Source organism: Ambystoma mexicanum, chromosome 12 (genome assembly GCF_040938575.1).
Source record: "Ambystoma mexicanum isolate Mex_15411 chromosome 12, UKY_AmexF1_1, whole genome shotgun sequence".
NCBI classification, from domain to species: domain Eukaryota; kingdom Metazoa; phylum Chordata; class Amphibia; order Caudata; family Ambystomatidae; genus Ambystoma; species Ambystoma mexicanum.
Window position 1 is genome coordinate 1,061,783,313 of NC_090936.1, and position 20,582 is coordinate 1,061,803,894.

Below are 20,582 nucleotides of genomic sequence, written 5' to 3' on the forward strand. Positions count from 1 at the left end.
ATATGAAAAAGAGTTTTAGACAAATAAATGATTTTAAAAAAAGAATTGTTATAGTAAAATATTTTATTGAAGAAATATACAATAAAACATTTTTCTACCCAAATTGAATCTCTTTGGAATAATATATATGTGTCACATCGAATACTCTGCATCACTGGAAGTGCCAGACACGACAAATGAAAACCCATTTAATGGTTTATTCTTTTTCCCCAAAACATAACCCAATGGTCAGTTACCAAGATTCGGGACCATCCATTTTGTTGTATTAGTAGTACTTAAAATGCTGTGCAGGTTGTCTGGCCTTTTGTTGGATGGCGTCGGGGTAGTTCAATATTGCACGGCAGATTATGCATTTTCCTGGGTGCTTAGCAGTTGGTGTCCCATGTACCAGAATAGATCCAGCCCTGAGGTTACCCCAGGGGTAGGCTTGCAAGGTTGCCCCTCCATTGTACGTTATGGTGTAGGCCACCATAGCTTACCCTTGAATGTCAGCAGAGACATCAACAGCTGTGACGGGCGAGGCATGACACTTGAGAGGGATGTAAAATGGGCTTGGTATCCTGGGGCTTTCCAATCAGATGCCTCACCGAATTGCTTTGAAATTGTTTATTCAATTGGTGGCAGCATGCGTCATTGTCACAGAGTTCCATATGAAATTCCATACATGCACCAACACTGTGATAGCCAAGGTAGGCTTAGAAAAAGTTCAGGTGGTTCTTTTTCATGGGATTTGTGGCTGGGTTGGTGATAGTAGTTGTATAAACCTTCTACCATGCCCCAATTGTCTTATGATCAAATTGTCCTAAACTGATCCCGGGAGTTGCAGTATACAGTGTTTATATCGAATCTTTTATATAGAATGAACATATATCGAATATTTTATATTGAAAAATGTTATAGTGAATGCATTTAGGGTGGGGTAAAGGGTTAACCCCCTCCCCAAAAAAAGTGCATTCACTATAACACTTTCCATATAAAATATTCGATATATGTGCATTCTTTATAAATGACTTTGGTATAAAGACATGTAACCGGGAGTTGCACGTGCAGGCTTAGGGGTTCACAGGGCACTCACAGCCTATCTCGTATATTTCATTCCAGCGTTTATCCAGCGCTCCATTAGCTCGCAGTATGGCATACGTTATATCTAACGCATTGATTTTATGTGTTATTAGGGATCAAGTCCTGAGGATCCGCGCCAGCAATGAGGAGCAGATCCAACTATTGCAGTCCTTAGAGTCGCTGGAAACCCTCCAGGTGTGTATCTGACCTTCGTGATCAGTTGTATTGACTCAGTGAGCGAGTGCAAAACAGGTGTTATTGATAAAAGCCTGTATTAAATGAAGGTTACAATGTCTGAATGCGTGGCCACATCACTGTACAAAGTAAACATTCCTAAGCATTATGCTAGTACATCATATATCCTATAGCACCGATCGCTCTCTATGGACAACAGCCACCCTCCTTCCTTGGCCTGCCCTCAACGGATCCTACTGGGCAGCCTGGGACAGACTTTCTTTTTCCAGACCTCTCGGTGCCCATTCAATGGCCTTATTTATTTATTTATTTATTTATTTATTTATTTATTTATTCCTTTATATCGTGCTCAAAACCCAGAGGCATCTAGGCGCTTAAGGACCTTGCATCAAGGATCAATGTGGACGTGTGGGAGCAGGTCACTTTACCATGATCAGGAGTCTGTAGTAAACGGAGATGCAGCTAGGAGTGTGTGAACACAAAGGATACAACTAAATTTAAAAAAGGAGGTCATGAGGTGTCCCTGTGCACCGGGGGCCTGGATTGGCCAGCGCCCAGCCCCCTCAAAGGCTGCCCTTCCGAGGCATGAAGGAAGGAGCCTCTGGGAGAATTGATGCAGTGCCTGGGGCATGGCGTGCAGGTGGCTGCAGGGGCGAGAAGCAGTGAAGCCAAGGGAGGGGAGTCTGAGGTGCAACCATGGGAAGCCAGACCGGCAGGCTGCGGCAAGGTGGCCCGTGGCAAGGTGACCCCGGACTCGACATACAGTTCTTCTCGGCCCACCAGCCAGCTTGAGACCACGGACCATCTCTGCCTCATCCCCCCACAAACGCAAGACAAAGCTTGTAACATTGCCCTATCGCAATTCATACACAATAAAATCCCCCTTACCCGCTTGATCTCTCGCCACCAAACACAACCTGGCCCACCCGGGGCAAAACCGGTCTAAACTGTCCTAGCGCGGTGCAAAGTGACTTTGCAGTGCCAACAAACACCCTGATTCACACAACGGTGCAGAGAATATTTTTGTGCACTGCAAACGTGCTCTTCGTACTGCGCTAAATGGGCCTAATTCACAGTGCAAAGAGAACTTTTGAAATGCAAAGTGACTTTGCACGCAAAGTACACTTTGCACCGCTCTTTGAATCAGGGTGTTGGTAGTGCAAAGTACACTTTGCACCGCTCTGTGAATCAGGGTGTTGGTAGTGCAAAGTACACTTTGCACCGCTCTGTGAATCAGGGTGTTGGTAGTGCAAAGTACACTTTGCACTGCTCTGTGAATCAGAGTGTTGGTAGTGCAAAGTCACTTTGTCCCTCTCTGTGAATCAGGGTGTTTGTTGGCAGTGCAAAGTCACTTTGCACCGCTCTGTGAATCAGGGTGTTAAGTCACTTTGCACCGCTCTGTGAATCAGGGTGTTTGTAGGCAGTGCAAAGTCACTTTGCACCGCTCTGTAAATCAGGGTGTTAAGTCACTTTGCACCGCTCTGTGAATCAGGGTGTTAAGTCACTTTGCACGGCGCTAGAAATTCCATGAATCGGGGCCCCCAGTGTCTAACAGTGAAGTCCTGGGTGTGCACTTTCCTAAAGCTCATAGTTCAGCCATTCACAAATAACCCCCAGCCAGTCGCCCGCAGACTGGGAAGGAGTGAGTGCTCCGGATTGGATGAGGGCACCTTTTCCTCTTTAAATGCCTCAGCAGGAAACCCACCCATAGCGCTCTCAGCAGGAGGGATATCCCCCATGCGCTAGACATAGCGGCCGCTTGCAGAGTGTGCATGCACAGTACCTGCATGCAGGGGCGTTGCTGGGGGGGGGGCTAAGGGGGCTGTAGCCCCTGATCTTTTGGCTGTAGCCCCAGATAGAATCTCAAGAGCTACAGCCAAAAGACTAGCTAGCCCCCAGTCCCAAAAGTTCCGACATCAGCTTAGCCCCGGGTCTTTTCCAGACCTAGCAACTCCCCTGCCTGCATGGCTTTCTGAGCTAACGCACAGATGCTTGAGCCCTTGCTCCTACTACTAGGCCTCCACTGGTTCCAGTGGCAGAGTCACCAGCGTGTCCTCTAAAGGCTTGACAAGTGTTCCCTACAAGCGACACACACGGTGACCAGGTGCGTGTCCCCCAAACACCCCAATAAATATGCAGTGGTTCCGGTGTTGCACATGCAGTCAAAGGGGGGGGGCTGAAATCTAATGCTGGCCAGAAGAAGTACAAAGGTGGGCAAGGACTGTACCACAACTCGGCTCGGTGGGGTTTCAATCAATAAAGGGAAACCGGCGAGAAAGTGAACTGTTCATCTGCTTTGCCGCTCTATTAGAAGCATAGGCCGAGGGCAGGCTATGCTCTTCACCAGAAGCCTCCAACCAACAATAAATAGCAAGGTAAGTACCGGAATAAAACAGGAATGTCCACGCAAGGCTCTATTAACATAGGTACCCTGAACCAATAAAACACTGAAAACCCACCCCTGAAGGTTTATCCCACAGATACTACATCCGTGCGAGAACCAGTCAGATAGCACAGTGAGCTCAGCGCCCACCCCTGATATCTGTGTGCATCCTGCTGTGGCAGGTTCGAATCCTGGCTGGGTCCGCTCTGCCTTTTATCCTTCTGAGGTCGATAAATTGAGTACCACTCTGTGGGATAATAATATTTCTGTTAGTTATTTCAGTGGTCTGAGACCTATGGGTGTGTAGCAATGTACAAGAAATACTTTATTATAATGCAGGAAGGAAACAAGGCAGGCAAGAATGAATAATAATAATTTCTATTAAAATAGGGCTTTCAGTAAACCGCTGTGCAAAGAACATTAATATATATATAATTATCTTTACCCAACCACAGCTGGTACTCGTTTAACAAACTCAGAAGGATGTAAAGAAAGGAGAGCTCCAGGGCAATGCGTTTGCCTTGGAAGCAAGACAACTTGGAAGTTTATGTTGGAAGCAAGATAATGCAGTGCAACACAGGTTCGAATCCCGATCCGTGCTTATAAACCACTCGGTGGTATTTAGCGGTTTCAAAGAATAATTAAAGGTGAGTTTGCCTTGCTGGGGTTGCATCCTGCAGATCAAATGAAGATCTCAGCTGAACAACAAAAACACACATTTTATTGCTTAAAGCAGTCTGTAGGGAACAACATGACGGGCACAGCATCAGGATAGCTAGAAAAGCCTTGGAAGGAGCCCCCAGTCCACAGCAACATAGAGCCCGGCAATGGGTTTGGTGGTGTTTCCTTTGGAATTATCCCTGCATGAAAGGTCCGCAGGATGAAGTCATGCGGTGCCTGCAGCTATTTCCCACGTTGGAATCCCATAGGACTTCATGGGGTAATCCCATGTTACTGCATGCAGTGTTACCGAATACAGTAATATCGCATACGTTAATGGTTTTGTGTGCATGTACCATCTCCATACAAAAGCAGATAGGATTGAAGGGTTTCAGGTTTGAAAATCAGAATTAAGTGGATAGGCCTCATCATGAGTTGGGCGGTGTGCCAGCAGATTTACCACCAGAATTACCTTTACCGCCACTTCATCCGGCAGAATTACTGCTGGATTACATGTGGCGGTGGCAGAGTTAATCCCCATTTTTTTTAGAGTCCATTGGACGCTGTGAGGCATTTTTCGCGGAATTGCTGCCATGGTAATTGTGCCGATTTTGCCGATTTTCGTCGGAAAGTGGTAGGATTTAGCACCAGCACGATGCAATTGTTTCCCACACCGCCAAACTTGTAATGAGAACCTAAGTCTGCTTTGGCGGCTTGGCAGCATTGAGTCTGTATTCTCGCCACTCGTCTGTCATTTCACTTGCCATGAAGCATAGCAAGGTGGCTCAACAGAATCCATGCACTGCAGTGTGGAACGAGGAAGGGGGGGGGCTTGATGGCTCAAAGGTGTTTGCTTGCACTGGTGATCATGCTATGCTAAAGGTACTTATATAGCGCACCGTCACCAACGGAACTGGTCCCCAGGCACTCTGGCGGATCTGTAAACAGAAAGGAGGGCGGGTAGGGTTAGTCGGGAGGAGGGGAGTAGGAGAGTAGGAGAGGTGGTGTGCTGTTGGCAGCTTCAGCTCGGTATACACTCGAGTGCTGGGCTTTGGTGCAAGTATCGGATCGGGCGACGCCTCGAGTGCTGTAGGTGCTGTTTATGTGTTGTTGATGCGGTGTGGTAAAGTGCGTGCGGATTGCTGGGAGAGAAATGGTTGTGTGAGTTTGGTGTGGGTTGAGTATGCAGAAAATTGATGGTTGGGTTAGTGGAGTGTGCAGTACAAAAAGGAGTAGGTGATTCTGTTCAAGTATTTGAACGCAGCGAGTCATCTCCTAGTGTCTAGAACTGCCATGGATGTTTTCAAACCAGACTTCTTGACTCATGGTCCGTGTGCCTCAATGAAGTGTTCCCATGTTCCTTCATCGGCAGTCTTTTTCTATGGGTTTTTTTCAGACAATTTCTTTTTGGAAAAACTCATTAAAACGTTTTATTTTTTATTTTCCCCCTTCCCCTATTTATTTTAGACTATTCCTTACCTCCCCCACCCCTTATATACCCTTACTCATCCTCCCATATATTTTTCGATTCGTTTATTCGAGAAAAAAATAATTGGAAAAAAATCCATGTTGTGTGCATTTGCAGAGGGGCTTGGTCCATGCTCCTATAGAGTGCCTACGCATTCCTGTGACACACGTAGTCAGGCGAAGCACGTACCTGAAACCTTTGTGGAATAAGCACTGTTTCTAATAACATGTCCAGTCATAGGTGATTGGCCCCTGCTCCCATATAGGGTTTAGTGGTTCCAGTAACACTTAGTTACCAGTAGCTGGTCCTATTGCTCGACAGTGTCTTCTGGTTCATAAGGTGACGTCATTCTTAGTCACAGTAATACTCACACCCGCATAGGGTTGCTAGATTCAGCTGGCTGGGCTTGTATTTACCCACCTTATCCAATAAAACAATTTAGTTCACGCTGATGAGCCATCTAAATGACTTTTGTGGCCATGAGCAGAGAACAATTTGTGCTCTCTTGTATAGACCACTTAGGGGGCTATTATGGACCTATTTTTCAACTTGCAACTTGTGAAAAAAATACAATTTTCATCAGGCCTGGCCTGATCTACCAAGTGATTTGGCCCCTGTGCTATTTGCGCTGCAGGTGCAGAAACCATGCACGCACTGGAAGGAATGTGCTATTGTTTTTGCAAGTGGGTGTAAAATAGAACGAACACCCGGATTTATTTATTTATTTTGCTACTTGAAGAGCGCAACAAACCCTAAAAATTTAGCCAGATTTCTATGTAGAAAATAGACCCATTCACAAAAACAATAATATATTGCACGGAGAGGACTGCTTACATGCAAGTTTATTCCTAAGTGATTTTTTCCATGCAATTTATGGGCTGATAAAAAATGACTAGCAGAATGCTAATCAAAGCCTAAAGTGCAAACAAGCATTGGCAATGCCAAATCTTTTGGGGCTTTTTTTAGGCATTGGAAAGGCACTTACCAGGAACTGGCGTGGTGGTATTAGACATTGATTGTAGCAGGTGCAAAATGGCGTTAGTACATGGCATCGAACAGCAGTGCCTTGGCAACTGCCTGACACTTATACAGAATCCAAAACTATTGGTTTTGCCAATGCTTGTTTATAACAGGACTTCAGTGAAGGGCACACATAGGGCTTATAAATAGAGTGGCTGACGGCAGACCTGGTTAAGGCATTTTCATTTCACCAGTTGCGTGTTTATAGCTCCAATTAAGTCATGAACTCACAGAATACTGCTTTTAAAAAACACTGGCAGGCACTTCGAATGCAATGTTTGATGGCAAAGGTTGATTCAAGCGAGCTCAATGAGTTCCCATGAGGAGGTGTTTTGGGCGGGGAGGGGTAGGAACATGGTGGGAATGGCCATAGGGATTAGCATGGATATGGGCAGTCACTGGGTGAGCAAATAAACAAAGAACACCTGCAAGCTTTGTGTCCCTCCTCATGTGTCATTTATCCCTATCTGTACTCTAGAGTTTCAGCTTATAAGTGGCACTAAAGTGCCACCTAATAGTCAAACCTACCAAATATACGGCTCAGTTAAGAGAGGTCATTGTGTAAAATAATTGCTGTCATCATCAGCTAGTAGAGGGCAAAGTCATGCATCTGTATATTGAAACTGGGGGCCCTGGGCATGTGCCTGTCTTGCCCATGCCTAAAGCAGCCCCTGACAAATGACAAATCTGGCATGCATGTGTTAAGAATTCATAACTGCTGGTCCCATATGCACGCAACTGACCTTAGTGCTTTTCGTAATGGGTATTGTGGGCTTGCCCGGACCCTTTCCTTCCCCAGAGAAAGGTTGGACCACACATTTGTCAAGTGTTGGCAATAAAAGGCCGCAGGATTTTATTGTTACAGATATGGTTATGGAAACAATAACAATAATCGCATATCCTAATAATGTCATATTTTTGGGCACCGGGTCCTGAGGTAACACCCTCTGGCCTGTGCTGCCTTCTTGTCCCACGACTTGTTGTGGTCACCGTCAAGTGACCTGTATTTTTTCTTTCTTGATTTTCTCCCTTCTTTTCTAGGGTGGGAGGGCTTTGTGGAAAAGAAGAAATAGAGTGGAGGGCGCTGAGTGAACAGCATACCTCCTGACTGTTTGGGTCCCCATTCAGGGTCCACAAACAGTTTGTATTTTCCTGCGAGCTGTGCAGCTTTTATATAAAACCCTGGGTAGTTGTGGGGGCTGGCCCAGCCCCCGGCCGGCTTTAACCGACTGTCTGCCCCCCCGAGGGGGGGGGCAGGCCTTTGTACTCATTCCTGCCTGCTGTTGGTTCCCTCTGGTGATTGGCACCCTGGTGCTTTGTGGAAGGGTGAGGTGTTGTTCACACCTCACCCTTCCTGTGCTTCGTAGTGTGGAGAGACTGCGTGTCTCTGTGTTGTGGGGGAGAGGGGGAGCAGGTTTGGGGGAAGCAGCTGCCCCTCTCCCATGCTTGCTGGACGGTACCAGCAGTTATCCTGCCTCGCTTTGGGTGGCCCTGCAGCATTGCCTATAACTGCTGGACCCATATGCACGCAACTTACCTTAGTGCTTTTCGTAATGGTGATTGTGGGCTTGCCCGGACCCTTTCCCTCCCCAGAGAAAGGTTGGACCACACATTTGTCAAGTGTTGGCAATAAAAGTCCGTAGGATTTTATTGTTACAGATATGGTTATGGAAACAATAACAATAATCGCATATCCTAATAATATCATACTTTTGGGCACCAGGTCCTGAGGTTACCCCCTCTGGCCCGTGCCGCCAGAACCTGGGTTGGTTACCGGCTGTCCAGGTTTCCCCCAAAAGTTGTTGCTTGCTTTGTCCAAGCTGCCTTGCCTGTTCCCCTTGGTTTGACTGTTCAATTGATTGTGTTAAATGTGGCCCAGCTTGGGGGAGCCTTGTGGCCCATATGCTGTCTCTGTTTTATACTTCGCTTCCCAGCTTGTGTTTGTATTTTGCGCATGTTTCTGGGGAGCCCTGATTGGTTCCCCTGGGGTTCCCGTGTTTTGCTCATACGTTCAAACAGTTTAAATACTCTGCTAGCTTGACTGTATACTGGCCCTGGCCTTTGTGGGAATGTTGGCCTGTGTGTCTATAAAAACGATAGTTTTGGACACCTGGAAGTGTGGCCCTGGCCCTTTGTGGCGTTGGCCAGGTTATTTGCTTAAAAACCCTTGTTGAGTTTTGGAAGATTTTTAGCAGCGTGGCGCTGGCTTGATTGCCTATTCAAAACTTTACATTTTGGGTTTCTAGAAGCATGGCCCTGCCCTTTGTAGCGTTGGCCTGATTATTTATCTTAACAAACTTTGTTGAGTTTTTTGGGATGTTTTTAGAAGCGTGGCCCCGGCCCTTGGGCATTGGCCTGTTGTGTTGTGTGGTGTTTTATTTCTCACTGATTATTACTTTTGTAGACCCCGTTTTTGGGTTCAGTGCTACTTGCAGTTTTCAGGTCTCAGCCCTTGGTTGTTTGGATTTTTGCTTTCTTCTGTTTCTCGCTTGTATTTTTCTCTGCGTATTTTTGGTGCCTGATAGGCTGTGTTGCCTTATTCTCTGGCATTTTGGTGTAACACGCCATTTTCTCTTGTATGTTCCACTGCAACCTTTGTTTTTCCTCTGTATTCTGTTCTAGACACGCATGCATTGCATGTTTTGTTTTTTGTTACTCATATGTTGCTACCGACCCTCAGGCATCTAAGCACTGCTTATTAACCATGGTATTTGGTGCTCATATTCTTGACTTTGGAGATAATGAGAGGCTGAGTTCGGCCCTGCCGGGGTTCGACCCGGCGTCAGCAGGCTCTACACTGGTGTCAAGGTGCAACACTATTGTTGTGCTATCTGCCTCGTTGTACCGTTTTGGAGGGTGTGGCTGTAATTTTGGAAATATATCCTCTATCTGTTGCCTTGGCCGCCCTTAAAGACAAGCCTGGGTTTTTATTCTGGCCCCTGGTTTTGTGCTTGTCTGGCCTGTTACCTGTGTTGGTGCTGTTCTGTTCCAATCTCGGCCACCTCCAGCATCCGAGAAGACTGGTCATCTGCTTGAGTGCTACTTGTATGTTGCGGGGGATCCTGGTGGTCTGGAGCACTTCTCGCTTGTTGGTGCCTTAGTTTCTGGGTTTTGTTGTAATTGTTCCGCCTCACTTTGGTTCCGCGTTTATATTATTGCCCCTGAGGTGGAGCTGCGTATGGTGTGGTCTGTCTGGGCTCTGGAACCCCCTCTAGTGTGGGTTGGGGCTGGAAAAAAGGCTCTGCTTGCTATGTTAATTGACTGTTGTTGGTCTGTCCTGTCCTAGCTGTTTTTTTCAGCTCATTGACTGTTTGTGGGGCTGGCTCGCCATTCGTCTGCCTGCCTGTGTGTGTCGCTGGGGGGCCCTGGCTGGTTGTGACCATTGGAGGGTGTGCGGGATCTGTGTCTTCTTGTGCCCTGTGTGGGTGCTATTTTACTTAACTTGCCGTGTGGCTTTGGTGTCATCGCCTCTTCTTCACCTGGCATTTTACCGCTAGCCCCCGATATCCTGGATGCTTCTGTGCTCTTTTGCCATATTGTCGTTGCCCCTTTCCGTGCCCGTGGTCTGAATCTGTTGCACTACTTCAGTAGTGTTGTTGCAACTGGGTCCCCTGAGTACAGGTTTTCCTTAGTTGTATGTTGTTTTGGATCCCGTTTCAGGGTTCTGTGTTTATTCTTCGTACACAGAAATATTTGGCCAGCTCCATTTGTGTATAGCTGTAATTAGTTGGAGATCCCTTCAATGGGTTCTTCTTTTTGTGGCCTTGTTTCAGGCTGATGCTGATACGCCTTGGCTTGTGTGTTGTCTCTGCCAGGCTTCAAAACTGCGCCAGTATGATCAGTTCGGGTGTACAAACTTTTGTAGTGCTTATGTTGGCTTTTGTACAGGTGGTTTCACAATTCTTTTCTGAGATCCGAGATATCGTCTTGTCCTTTGCTCCATTCTCACACTTCCTGTGTTATGCGGGAGGCTTGTGTCTTGGCGCTGCCTGTGCTGCAACATTTTTGGCAATTTGAGAAACTGCATTGTTTGTAGGTAATTTGGCTTGTTGCGTACTGTCTATGGCCTGCCCCAGTTGTTGGGTGGCCTGTTCCACGCCTTGTTGTGCCCTGTGTCAGGGTACTGTGCTTGTAGTCTCCTGGCTGTTTTACCTTGATTTGTAGTGTTTGCACACGTTTTTGTGGTAAATTGACTTGTTGCGTGCTGGCCGAGGCCTACCCCTGATTTGGGAGGCATGTTCCACGCCTTGTTGTGCCCTGTATCAGGGTACTGAGTTGTCGATATAAACTTGTCTCTTGACTGTTTACACTGATTTGTATTGCTTGTACCAGAAAATATGTTCAGTGCGTGATTATTCTTAGTTGATTATCAGATTTGTTCTTCCTCTGATATGGTTGCCCCTCACCATCCTGTTCGGGGGCTGTGGGGGCCACGGCAAAAAATTAGACCGTATTTGTATTTTTGTAATCTGCCAGGATTTGAAAAACTGTAACCAAGGGTTCTGTGCTGCTGTCTATGGTTTTCGTTTGGGAGCCATTATTCTTTGCCTGTTTGAGGCAAGCAATTACTTTGTGTAATAATATTGTGCCTTTAGATAGCGCTACGAGGCCCCGGGTATCCGAGCACTGCTTGTTATTACCCACGGTGTGTGGTGTTCAGTTATTAACCTCGGAAGGATGAAAGGCTGAGTTTGGCCCTGCCTGGATTAGAAACTACATCAGCAGGTTCTGCACGGATGTCAAGTAAAAGCTCTATTCACTGGGCTGTCTGGCCGGCCGTAACCTAAAACAGCTGTTTTTGCCAGCAACTTGAAATGTTCATGTACGGTTTGTTTGCTTGTTGCCCCCTAAGATTTGAAATAAATGACAGTACATTTCGCATTTATATTGCGCTACGAAACCACAGGTATCCGAGCGCTGCTTATCATTACCCAGGCTGTGTGGTGCTCATTGCCCTTGGAAAGATGAAAGGCTGAGTTTGGCCCTGCCCGGTTCTAAACTGTGTCAGCAAGTACTGTACATCTGCTGAAGACGAGCACTCTTACTCGATGCGCTAATCTGACCGATCAAAGCAGGTATATCGCGCTGCAATGTTATGTTGTTGCCCGTTTTGGGCAACTGGTTGATGTTGTGCCTGGGGGGGCTTCAGGGTCTCTGTTCTTTGTTCAGGGTGTCAGAAAATAGTATTTATTTGAGCTTCATTTTTGTTACCCCATAGCCGGCAAGATGTGACTACTTTGGCAATTTTATTTGCCCCTTGTTTCACGCTGCCTAAAACGGGAAATAGGAAATTGGGCATACAGTGTGCGCGCATTGGCTGTCCCGCGTCACCCGAGCTTTATACTTTTAATGTTTGTACTGCGCGGTTGAGTGATTTGGCCTAGTTCCTGGGGGAGAGGGGGGTTGAGTTTGGCCATTCCGGGATTCGCACCTCCTTCTGCAGGCCCAGCACCGATGTCAAACGCCGGCGCTCTACTCACTGTGCTATCGGACTGGCTGCTGAGCTGTTCACACAGCTCATTGTCATCTCCCGTTTCTGTAAACTAAAATTATTGGTGGCTGGACTCAGTGATACATGGCATTGTAACAATTATGCTGCCCGCTGTTTTTTGCTTTTTTCCCCCTGCCTACATTGTGGTGTGTTTTTCTTAAAACCCTGCCAGTAAAAATTGTAATTATTTCTGACATTTTTAAAACATTTGTTGGCATTGGAGGTTTGTTTCGAACCCCAAACCTTTTAGGTAGAAAGCTCAACACTTAGTGACTGTGTCACCGAGACTGGCTTAAGGCAATGGGCTCTTTACTTTCGTTTTGATCTGCAGAACAGTCTGCTCGTTGCTTTCGCGGAACCAGTCTTTTCCATAATACATTTCAGCTCGATCCGCCTAGCATTGTGCGTTTAGGTTAAACAGAATGCGATATATTTCAGCTTGCTCCACCTGGCATGGAGCACTTGGGTAACAACAGGTCTTTTATACTGTATGCGCTTATTCAAAGAATTTGCTTTCCCCCATGCCGGTAAGTATAATGCTGACGGATCAGTTCTAGAATGGCTGGCAGTGGAGTAGCAGCTTAACTCAACTGCTCTGGACCTCTCCCTGAAGCTATTTATATTGAAATTATAATGAGCTCCAAGAAAAAGATTGGGGAAGCAGAAAACCCAGCCTCCAAGAAATCTAAACAAATCCCTGAGATGGAAGAAACCCCTAGCCTTGGAGATGTCTACAAAACCATTCTGAAGGTGGCCCAGGATGTCAGTGATATTAAACTGACAATGGCTGAACTCAATCTGAAAACCGGTCAGCTGGATGGCAGAGTCACTGAACTAGAAAAATCCTCTTCAACTATGAGCACTGAGATTGCTGGCAGCTTCCAGGCATACAAGACCCTACAATCTGACTTGAAGTCTGAAAGGGAACAACGCTTGGATTTGGAGATGAGAATCAGAGCAAGAAACATCAGACTGGTTGGTGTAGAGGAATCTGAAGGAGATGAAGTGGGCCTGTCATCCCTAGTCTTACAGATTTTTAAAAACAGTTTCCAGTGCTCTGCAATCAGGATTGAAGACATAGATAATACCTTTCGGATTGGTAAACATCAGGGGAACAGAGCTCGACATATTATGGTCACCTTTTTACATATGAGATCTAGGGAATGTTTAATGAAAGCTGCCAGACAGGCTGGGAAAGCCTTATACAAAGGTAGATCTGTTTATGTCTATCCTGATTATCCTAAAGAGATCCTGCTTAGAAGAAGATCTTTCCGGAGTGCTAAAGAATTGGCTAGTCAACTAACTTTAAAAGCCTTTCTTAGCAGAAGTAATGTTCTTACTGTTGTGTTTCCTGATGGGGACCGAAACACATCTGATCCTGCATTGGCTTTAGATTGGTTGGAAACATACAAGAGGGGTCTTCTAGCACCTCCCATGAACAGTGAGTGACATTGTTGGTGTCCCCCCGCCCCACCATGTTTTGTATATTTTTTTTTTATTTTTTTATTTTTAACAATGTTATTATTAATATTCGCCTTTTAAAATGGCGCCGCCGGATTTTGGCAGTTCGTACTATTTGAAATTAGTGTGGAACCCCCCACTGTACCATTCGATGGAATTGTACGTCTTCAATCCCGGCTCACAATGTTTTTGGATGTGAGGAAAGGACCATTCAACTTGGCGTGAGACGTGTGTGTGTATACGTCATCACGGCCATTGAATGCGGAAATGCGGAACCAGCCACGGACGTCAAGAGTGGATGCGTGCGCGGTCGGGCTCCGACAGTGCCCTTCTTGCCTTGGTTTCTCGTAGAAGGGGCCGGATATATTCTCCCGATTCCCCTTGGATGGCCGTGCCCGGACTATCCAGTGGCGCTCGCACTCGGGCGTGGCTGGGAACACAGAGAGCGGCATCTTCGCCTTCGGCTCAAGGTATGTGCTGTCCAGGTGGGGTTCAGAGCCGTCGGGACCGTCTCCCTTGTGTTGGAAGCTGCGGATGTCCTGGGAGCACTCTGGGCTGTGCAGGTTCTCCTTGCAGCTCAATACCACGGGGGGTCATGGTATACACAAGCCTTCAATGGCAAACTGGCCCTTTGCTACATTGCCGACCGGCCTCCCTTCAGTGCAGCCGTCCTACAAGCATACAGACATCTGCTCCTCCCGTGGTTTGTGTTGAGATATTTTGTTTCATGGCGGAGACTGCGGCAGCGCCCAGGATGCTGTTCTCCTTTTACTCCGCTGCGGTCACATTGGCACGCCTTCACAGATTACGAAGTTGGGGAGTTAAAACGTTAGTCTTATTTTAATTTTAGCAATCTTCATTCCATCGCTGGCCTTGTGACCACAAAGGATCTGGTCTCCCAAGGGAACTATGGAACAGACTTATGGTCAAGATTAGCTGATTTCAGTATAGGTGCTCAATTTCTTTGGCTAGATTAATCACCTGAAGGCACTCTCTTTCTGTGCTATCCTTCATGTAGTGAATGTGATATACATATGTTCCCTTACCCTTCTCCTTTTAAATTCTATTGGGATGTTGCAATTTGAACGATGTTTTGCATCATAGTGATGGCGTAGCCTGATGTTCTGCTATTGATGTTCCATGTCATTGTTTAGATATTCATGAATGGTATGATCTCAGTGCTCTTACATAGTATATATATTTATACATTTGAAGTTACCTTTTCTAACTTTACTGGTTTTTGCACGGTTCTTTCGATGTTAGTGGATAGGTGCAATTTGGTGTGGGGTGGGTTCGGTTTTTAAGTAGTGTTTGTTTACTATAATTTTTTGTGTTTTTTAATGTGACTCTTGATGGTGGGGTTTCTTCTTGGGGGGATGACGGGGGTTCGGGTTGTTCATTCATTACCAAATGTTGTTCTCTTTATTGGCAGGGTTTTCTGACCACATAGTTGTCTTTTATCACATCATAGGGAGGGGTCCTGGGGATGGTTCTCAATGTTTTTCAATTTTCTTTTTGGGCTGAATAGACTTCATTGCCTGGTCCGTTCTTTTTATTTTCTGCTTATTGTTTGTCATTTTTGTGTTCCTTTTCATTTTGACTTTTTTGATATTTGTAGTGTAATAATGACTTCCCACTCAGGTGGGACTTCGGATGACCTACGTATTATATCCTGGAATGTGAATGGGATCAATAACCTGCTCAAGAAAAAGAAAGTGTTTCAAATGATGCAGGACATGCATGCAGACATCTGTTTTTTACAGGAGACTCATATATTGGAGGATGAAATATCTGGTTTGGAGAGGGAATGGGTTGGTGTAGCTGTTGGCTCTTCTTTTACTTCCAGATCAAGGGGGGTGGTCATTTTGTTTCGAAAAAAATTGCCTATAAAAGTTATACGCAAAATTGCTGATCAAGAAGGTCGAATGGTTGCGTTGTTGATCGAGATTCAAGGGGAATTATTAACTCTCTGCAATGTGTATGCTCCTACTGTGGATGATGGGTCCGTTTTCAGAATGGTGGCACAGACTATTTTAGAGTTGAATAATACTAATGTTCTGCTTGGTGGTGATTTTAATACTGTGATTGATCCAAAATTGGATAGAAGTCAGAACGGCCGTGTTCTTCGTTGTGATTATCATCACCGGGCACTTAGACTGCTTTTAGAGGAACATGGTTTGAAGGACATATGGCGTCTTGAGCATCTGGACAAGAGGCAATACAGTTTTTATTCCAGTGCACATACAGTGTTTTCTAGACTGGACATGTTTTTCACTGGTGGGACAGTTTCAGACAGTTGGGTTTCTTCCGATATTGGTAACATTGTACTGAGTGATCATGCCCCTGTTATGTTGCAATTGAGACTTAAATTTCAGTGTAAAAGAAGCTTCTCATGGAAAATGAACACCTCTATTCTATTAGATGATGATATTTTGAATAAGATAGTTACTGAAGCTGATTATTTTGTTAAGGAGAATCGATCTGAGGAGGTCAGTGTGGCAAATACATGGGAGGCCTTTAAATGCTGTATGCGTGGTGTGTGTTTAGGGCTGTCTAGTGGTAAACGGAAGAGAGAAGAAGGTAAGAGGCGTGAGCTTGACTTACGTATTGGTGAAATTTCTCGGGATCTGATGTTCGATCCAACAGATTCATTGAAACTTTCTGAATTGAAAAAGTTCAAAAAAGAAATGGAAGATTTTTTGACAATGAGGTCCGAGCGTAGTTTGTTCTACTCTCGGTGTACATATTTTGAGAAAGGAGAGCGTTGTGATAGATGGTTGGCATACCGGCTGCGGAAAAGGATCTCAGAATCGGCTATTGCTTCTATGATTGACAAGGAGGGTAGGATCACTTTTGATCCAATTAGAATTAACTCAATCTTCCGCGATTTTTATGAGAATCTGTATGGTGATGAAGCTGGTATTACAGGTAGAGGAGAGTGCTTTTTTGGTAATTTGAATATGCCCAGGATCCAGAATGCTGAACGTGATGGTCTTGGTGAAATGATAACTATTGAGGAGATTAAAGGCGCAATTTCCGGGCTGAATGTAGGTAAATCCCCGGGGCCGGATGGCCTTCCATGTGAATTTTACAGGGTCCTTCCGGACTCGGCATTGGAACTCCTGAGAGATATGTTTGTGTCAAGTAGAATTGTTGGGTTGTTACCTAAGAGTACCAATCATGCGTCGATTTCGGTCTTTTTGAAAAAGGATAAGGATTGCAATCAGCCAGCTAGTTATCGTCCAATCAGCCTTATCAATACAGATAACAAGATCTTGGCCAAGGTTCTTGCTTTACGCTTGGGACAGTTCATGCCGATCTTGATAGGGGAAGAACAATCTGGTTTCATGAAGAGTCGAAGTACGTCCAGCAATATCAGGAAATTGTTATTAACCATGGAAATGGCGGACAGATTGGTAGGTGATGCAGCCATCCTGTCCTTAGATGCTGAAAAAGCATTTGACAGAGTTAATTGGAATTATTTATACTCGGTATTGAGGGCAATGAATCTGGGGGAGGATTTTATTTCCTGGGTAGCTCTTTTATATGCCAGTCCGACGGCTGACGTCAAGACTAATGGAGTGGTGTCGGAATCGTTTTGTTTGAAGCGGGGCACGAGACAGGGTTGCCCGTTTTCTCCTCTGTTATTTATTTTGGCGATTGAACCCCTTGCTATTTACATAAGGAATGAACCGAATTTACAGGGCATTGAATGTTGGGGTATGGTGCAAAAGGCTTGGCTTTATGCTGATGACCTCTTGTTGGTGTTGCAGAGTTTGGACATATCCCTGCCATGTCTGATGAGGATTTTGTCGAATTTTCATGATTGTTCTGGATACAAGGTTAACCACCAGAAGTCAGAAGTGTTGCCTCTGTCCAATAGATGTGATAAATCCCTGGTTGAGGGACTGGGGTTTACTTGGTGTGATAGGCGCTTGCGCTACCTAGGGGTGTGGTTGACAGCTCCAGTCTCCCGTATGGTTGATGAAAACATGAGTGTGGTAGTACGAGATTGCAAATTGATTTTGGAAAGGTGGTCTTTACTTAAACTTTCACTATGGGGTAAAGTCAATGCCCTGAAAATGAATTTGGCTCCCAGGATTAACTTTATAACCAGCATGCTTCCACTGAGAATAAAGTGTAGTTATTGGAAAGATCTAGACCGCCTTATGCAGGAATTTTTATGGGACAAGAAGCCGCCCAGACTTAGTCTATGGAAATTGCAGCGTCCAATTTATTTGGGTGGTCTAGGAGTTCCAAACTTTAAGGCCTACCATTTAGCGTTTTCTGCTCATTCTTTTGTTCCGTTTTTAGATGGTAAACTGGATAGATGGGCGGTGGCGGAGTCGAATGCATATGGGCCATTGGGCCCGGAAGCACTGTTGACCACTAACACAAAGATCACGGGGGGGAGTCTGTTAACCACGTCCTTTTTGCGCAAGTCTTGGATTGAGGTCTTGACTTTGATGGGGAGGGACGCTTTTAAGTGTAAGAATGCCTCTATATGGCTGAATCCTAGGATTAGAGATAACTCCAGGACAATTTTTTGGCCCGATTGGTTCCTAATGAATGTTAAAAAGGTCTCCGACTTGGGGAACGATGAACGGTGGCTGACTGCAGCCGAGCTGAGAGAGAGATGGAGTTTTGAGGACTTGTCGGACTCGGCTTATAGACGACTCAAGAGGTCTATCGGTGAGGTGGACTGGTCTGACTCCTTTGACTTGACTATTTTTCTGACGGATCCTAATGGACGGGGAGGTGGTTTGGCCAGTAGGTTATACAAACTTTTCATGTCGTATTTTCGGAACAATGACAATTTACGGGAGGTCTGGAGTGAGAGAATTGGGTCTGTTATTGATCTTGAGGCCTGGCAGAATATTTGCGGAAATGTCTCATTATGTTCACTGAATCTGGGCGAAAGGTCTAGACAAATTAAGATCCTGAACCGTGTGTATTGGTGTCCGGAAACTTTACATAAGAGGGGCATGACTGACAATGCTGATTGTTGGGGTTGTGCTCAGGAAGTGGGTACATTAGAACACATGCTGTGGGCCTGCGAGAGGGTCAGGGCTTTCTGGATAGACATTTGTGATGTGTGTGTCAGAATTTTGGGTGAAGGGTGTGTTCTGGACTTTAAGACAATGATCCTAGGGGAAGATTCTGAGCTGGCCGAAGTCAGCTCTTCCCTTAAGAAATGGCTTTTCAGAGCAACCATTGTTGCTAAAAGGTTGATCCTTCGAGGATGGAAAGGTCAGATCCGCCCGTCATTTGAGGAGTGGATTCAAGAAATGCATAGCCTGTCTAGTACAGAAAAGATGATCTACAGATTGAAATGTAAGTTGTCCACATATGAAAAGATTTGGAACATGTTCAATGATTTTATTTGATCCGTTTTTATATTCCTTGTTGTTCCTCTGTACTTTGGTATTATTTCTTTGTATATACTTGTAAATAAATAAATAAATAAAAAAAAAAATAATGCTGACGGATGCTTTTTGCTTTACGGTGCTGAAATTTTATCAAGTAATTAGATCCCCCAGTGTATATGCATAAAATATTTAGATCCCCCAATGCATATTCAGCGAGTGCTTGGGGATGTTCCTGGGAGGTTGATTTCCGCAGCCGCACGTTCCTGGTTTGGCCAGCTGCCACGGGGATGTTTGTTTTGGGAACGTGCAGGCTGGAAGCTTTTTCGCCTCGCAGCCCGGCGCAGCGGCTCACTTACTTAATCAGATGAAACTGACATAGCTCGTCAATTTCCCCGCTCTCGTGCCCAGGAAGGAGGGGGTGCTCAGCATTCTTCGAACAGTACAATGTTCAAGTAGAAGGAAAAAAGACGCTGCGAATGCAGTGAACCTTTGTGGAAAAAGAAAGAAAAGAAGAAAAAGAGTGGAGGACGCTGAGTGAACAGCGAACCTCCTGACTGTTTGGGTCCCCGTTCAGGGTCCACAAACAGTTTGTATTTTTCTGCGAGCTGTGCAGCTCTTATGTAAGACCATGGGTCTTTCATGTGTAGTTTTGGGGGCTGGCCCAGCACCCGGCCTGCTGTAGCCAACTGTCTGGCCCCACGAGGGGGGGGCAGGCCTTTGTACTCATTCCTGCCTGCTGTTGGTTCCCTCTGGTGATTGGCACCCTGGTGCTTTGTGGAAGGGTGAGGTGTTGTTCACACCTCACCCTTCCTGTGCTTTGTAGTGTGGAGAGACTGCGTGTCTCTGTGTTGTGGGGGAGAGGGGGAGCAGGCTTGGGCGGAAGCAGCTGCCCCTCTCCCATGCTTGCTGGATGGTACCAGCAGTTACCCTGCCTCGCTTTGGGTGGACCTGCAGCATTGCCCAAAAGCTGTTGTCTGCTTTGCCCCTGTCTTCCATCGTCCCCCAATCCTTGATCACAGAGAACTGCTCAGGATCAATAAGCCCACCCCTCACCACCTCTGAACCCACCCCTAAGTACCAGGGACACATGTCATTGGAGGACACAGATCTGGAGGGTTGGGTGCATATACAGAGTGGTGAGATCAGTTTTCCATAAAATGAAGACGAGTGTGGGAGCCCCTCTACTGAGAACGAACATTATTATTTATTTTAGTCGTATTTTTAAAGCGCACATCAGCCCTAGGGCATCGTAGCGCTGTTACAGATATACATTGCTGGTTGCGTTGCAGAGGAAGGCTCAAAGGTTACAATTACAGTTAATCATAGAGTTACATAGACATTGTGGATTGCGGAGTAATTTAGGGTTAAGCAAGGCTGGGAGAGTGGAGAGGCTGAGGGTGTAGTGTGAGATTATGGCAAGAGTGTGGTTTTGAGGGATTTGCAGAAGGAATAAAGATATCATTACGGTTTAGG

General features: G+C 45.7%; 1 protein-coding gene across 1 annotated transcript in view; it reads left to right on the forward strand.

Annotated features, from left to right (window-relative positions):
- Nucleotides 1-1,131: 1,131 nt before the first annotated feature.
- Nucleotides 1,132-20,582, forward strand: part of CPA2 (carboxypeptidase A2) — a 65,634-nt gene continuing 46,183 nt past the window's right edge. The window contains exon 1 of the mRNA XM_069630118.1: nt 1,132-1,257. Coding sequence (XP_069486219.1) covers nt 1,132-1,257 — 126 coding nt within the window. The remainder of the gene's footprint in view (nt 1,258-20,582) is intronic.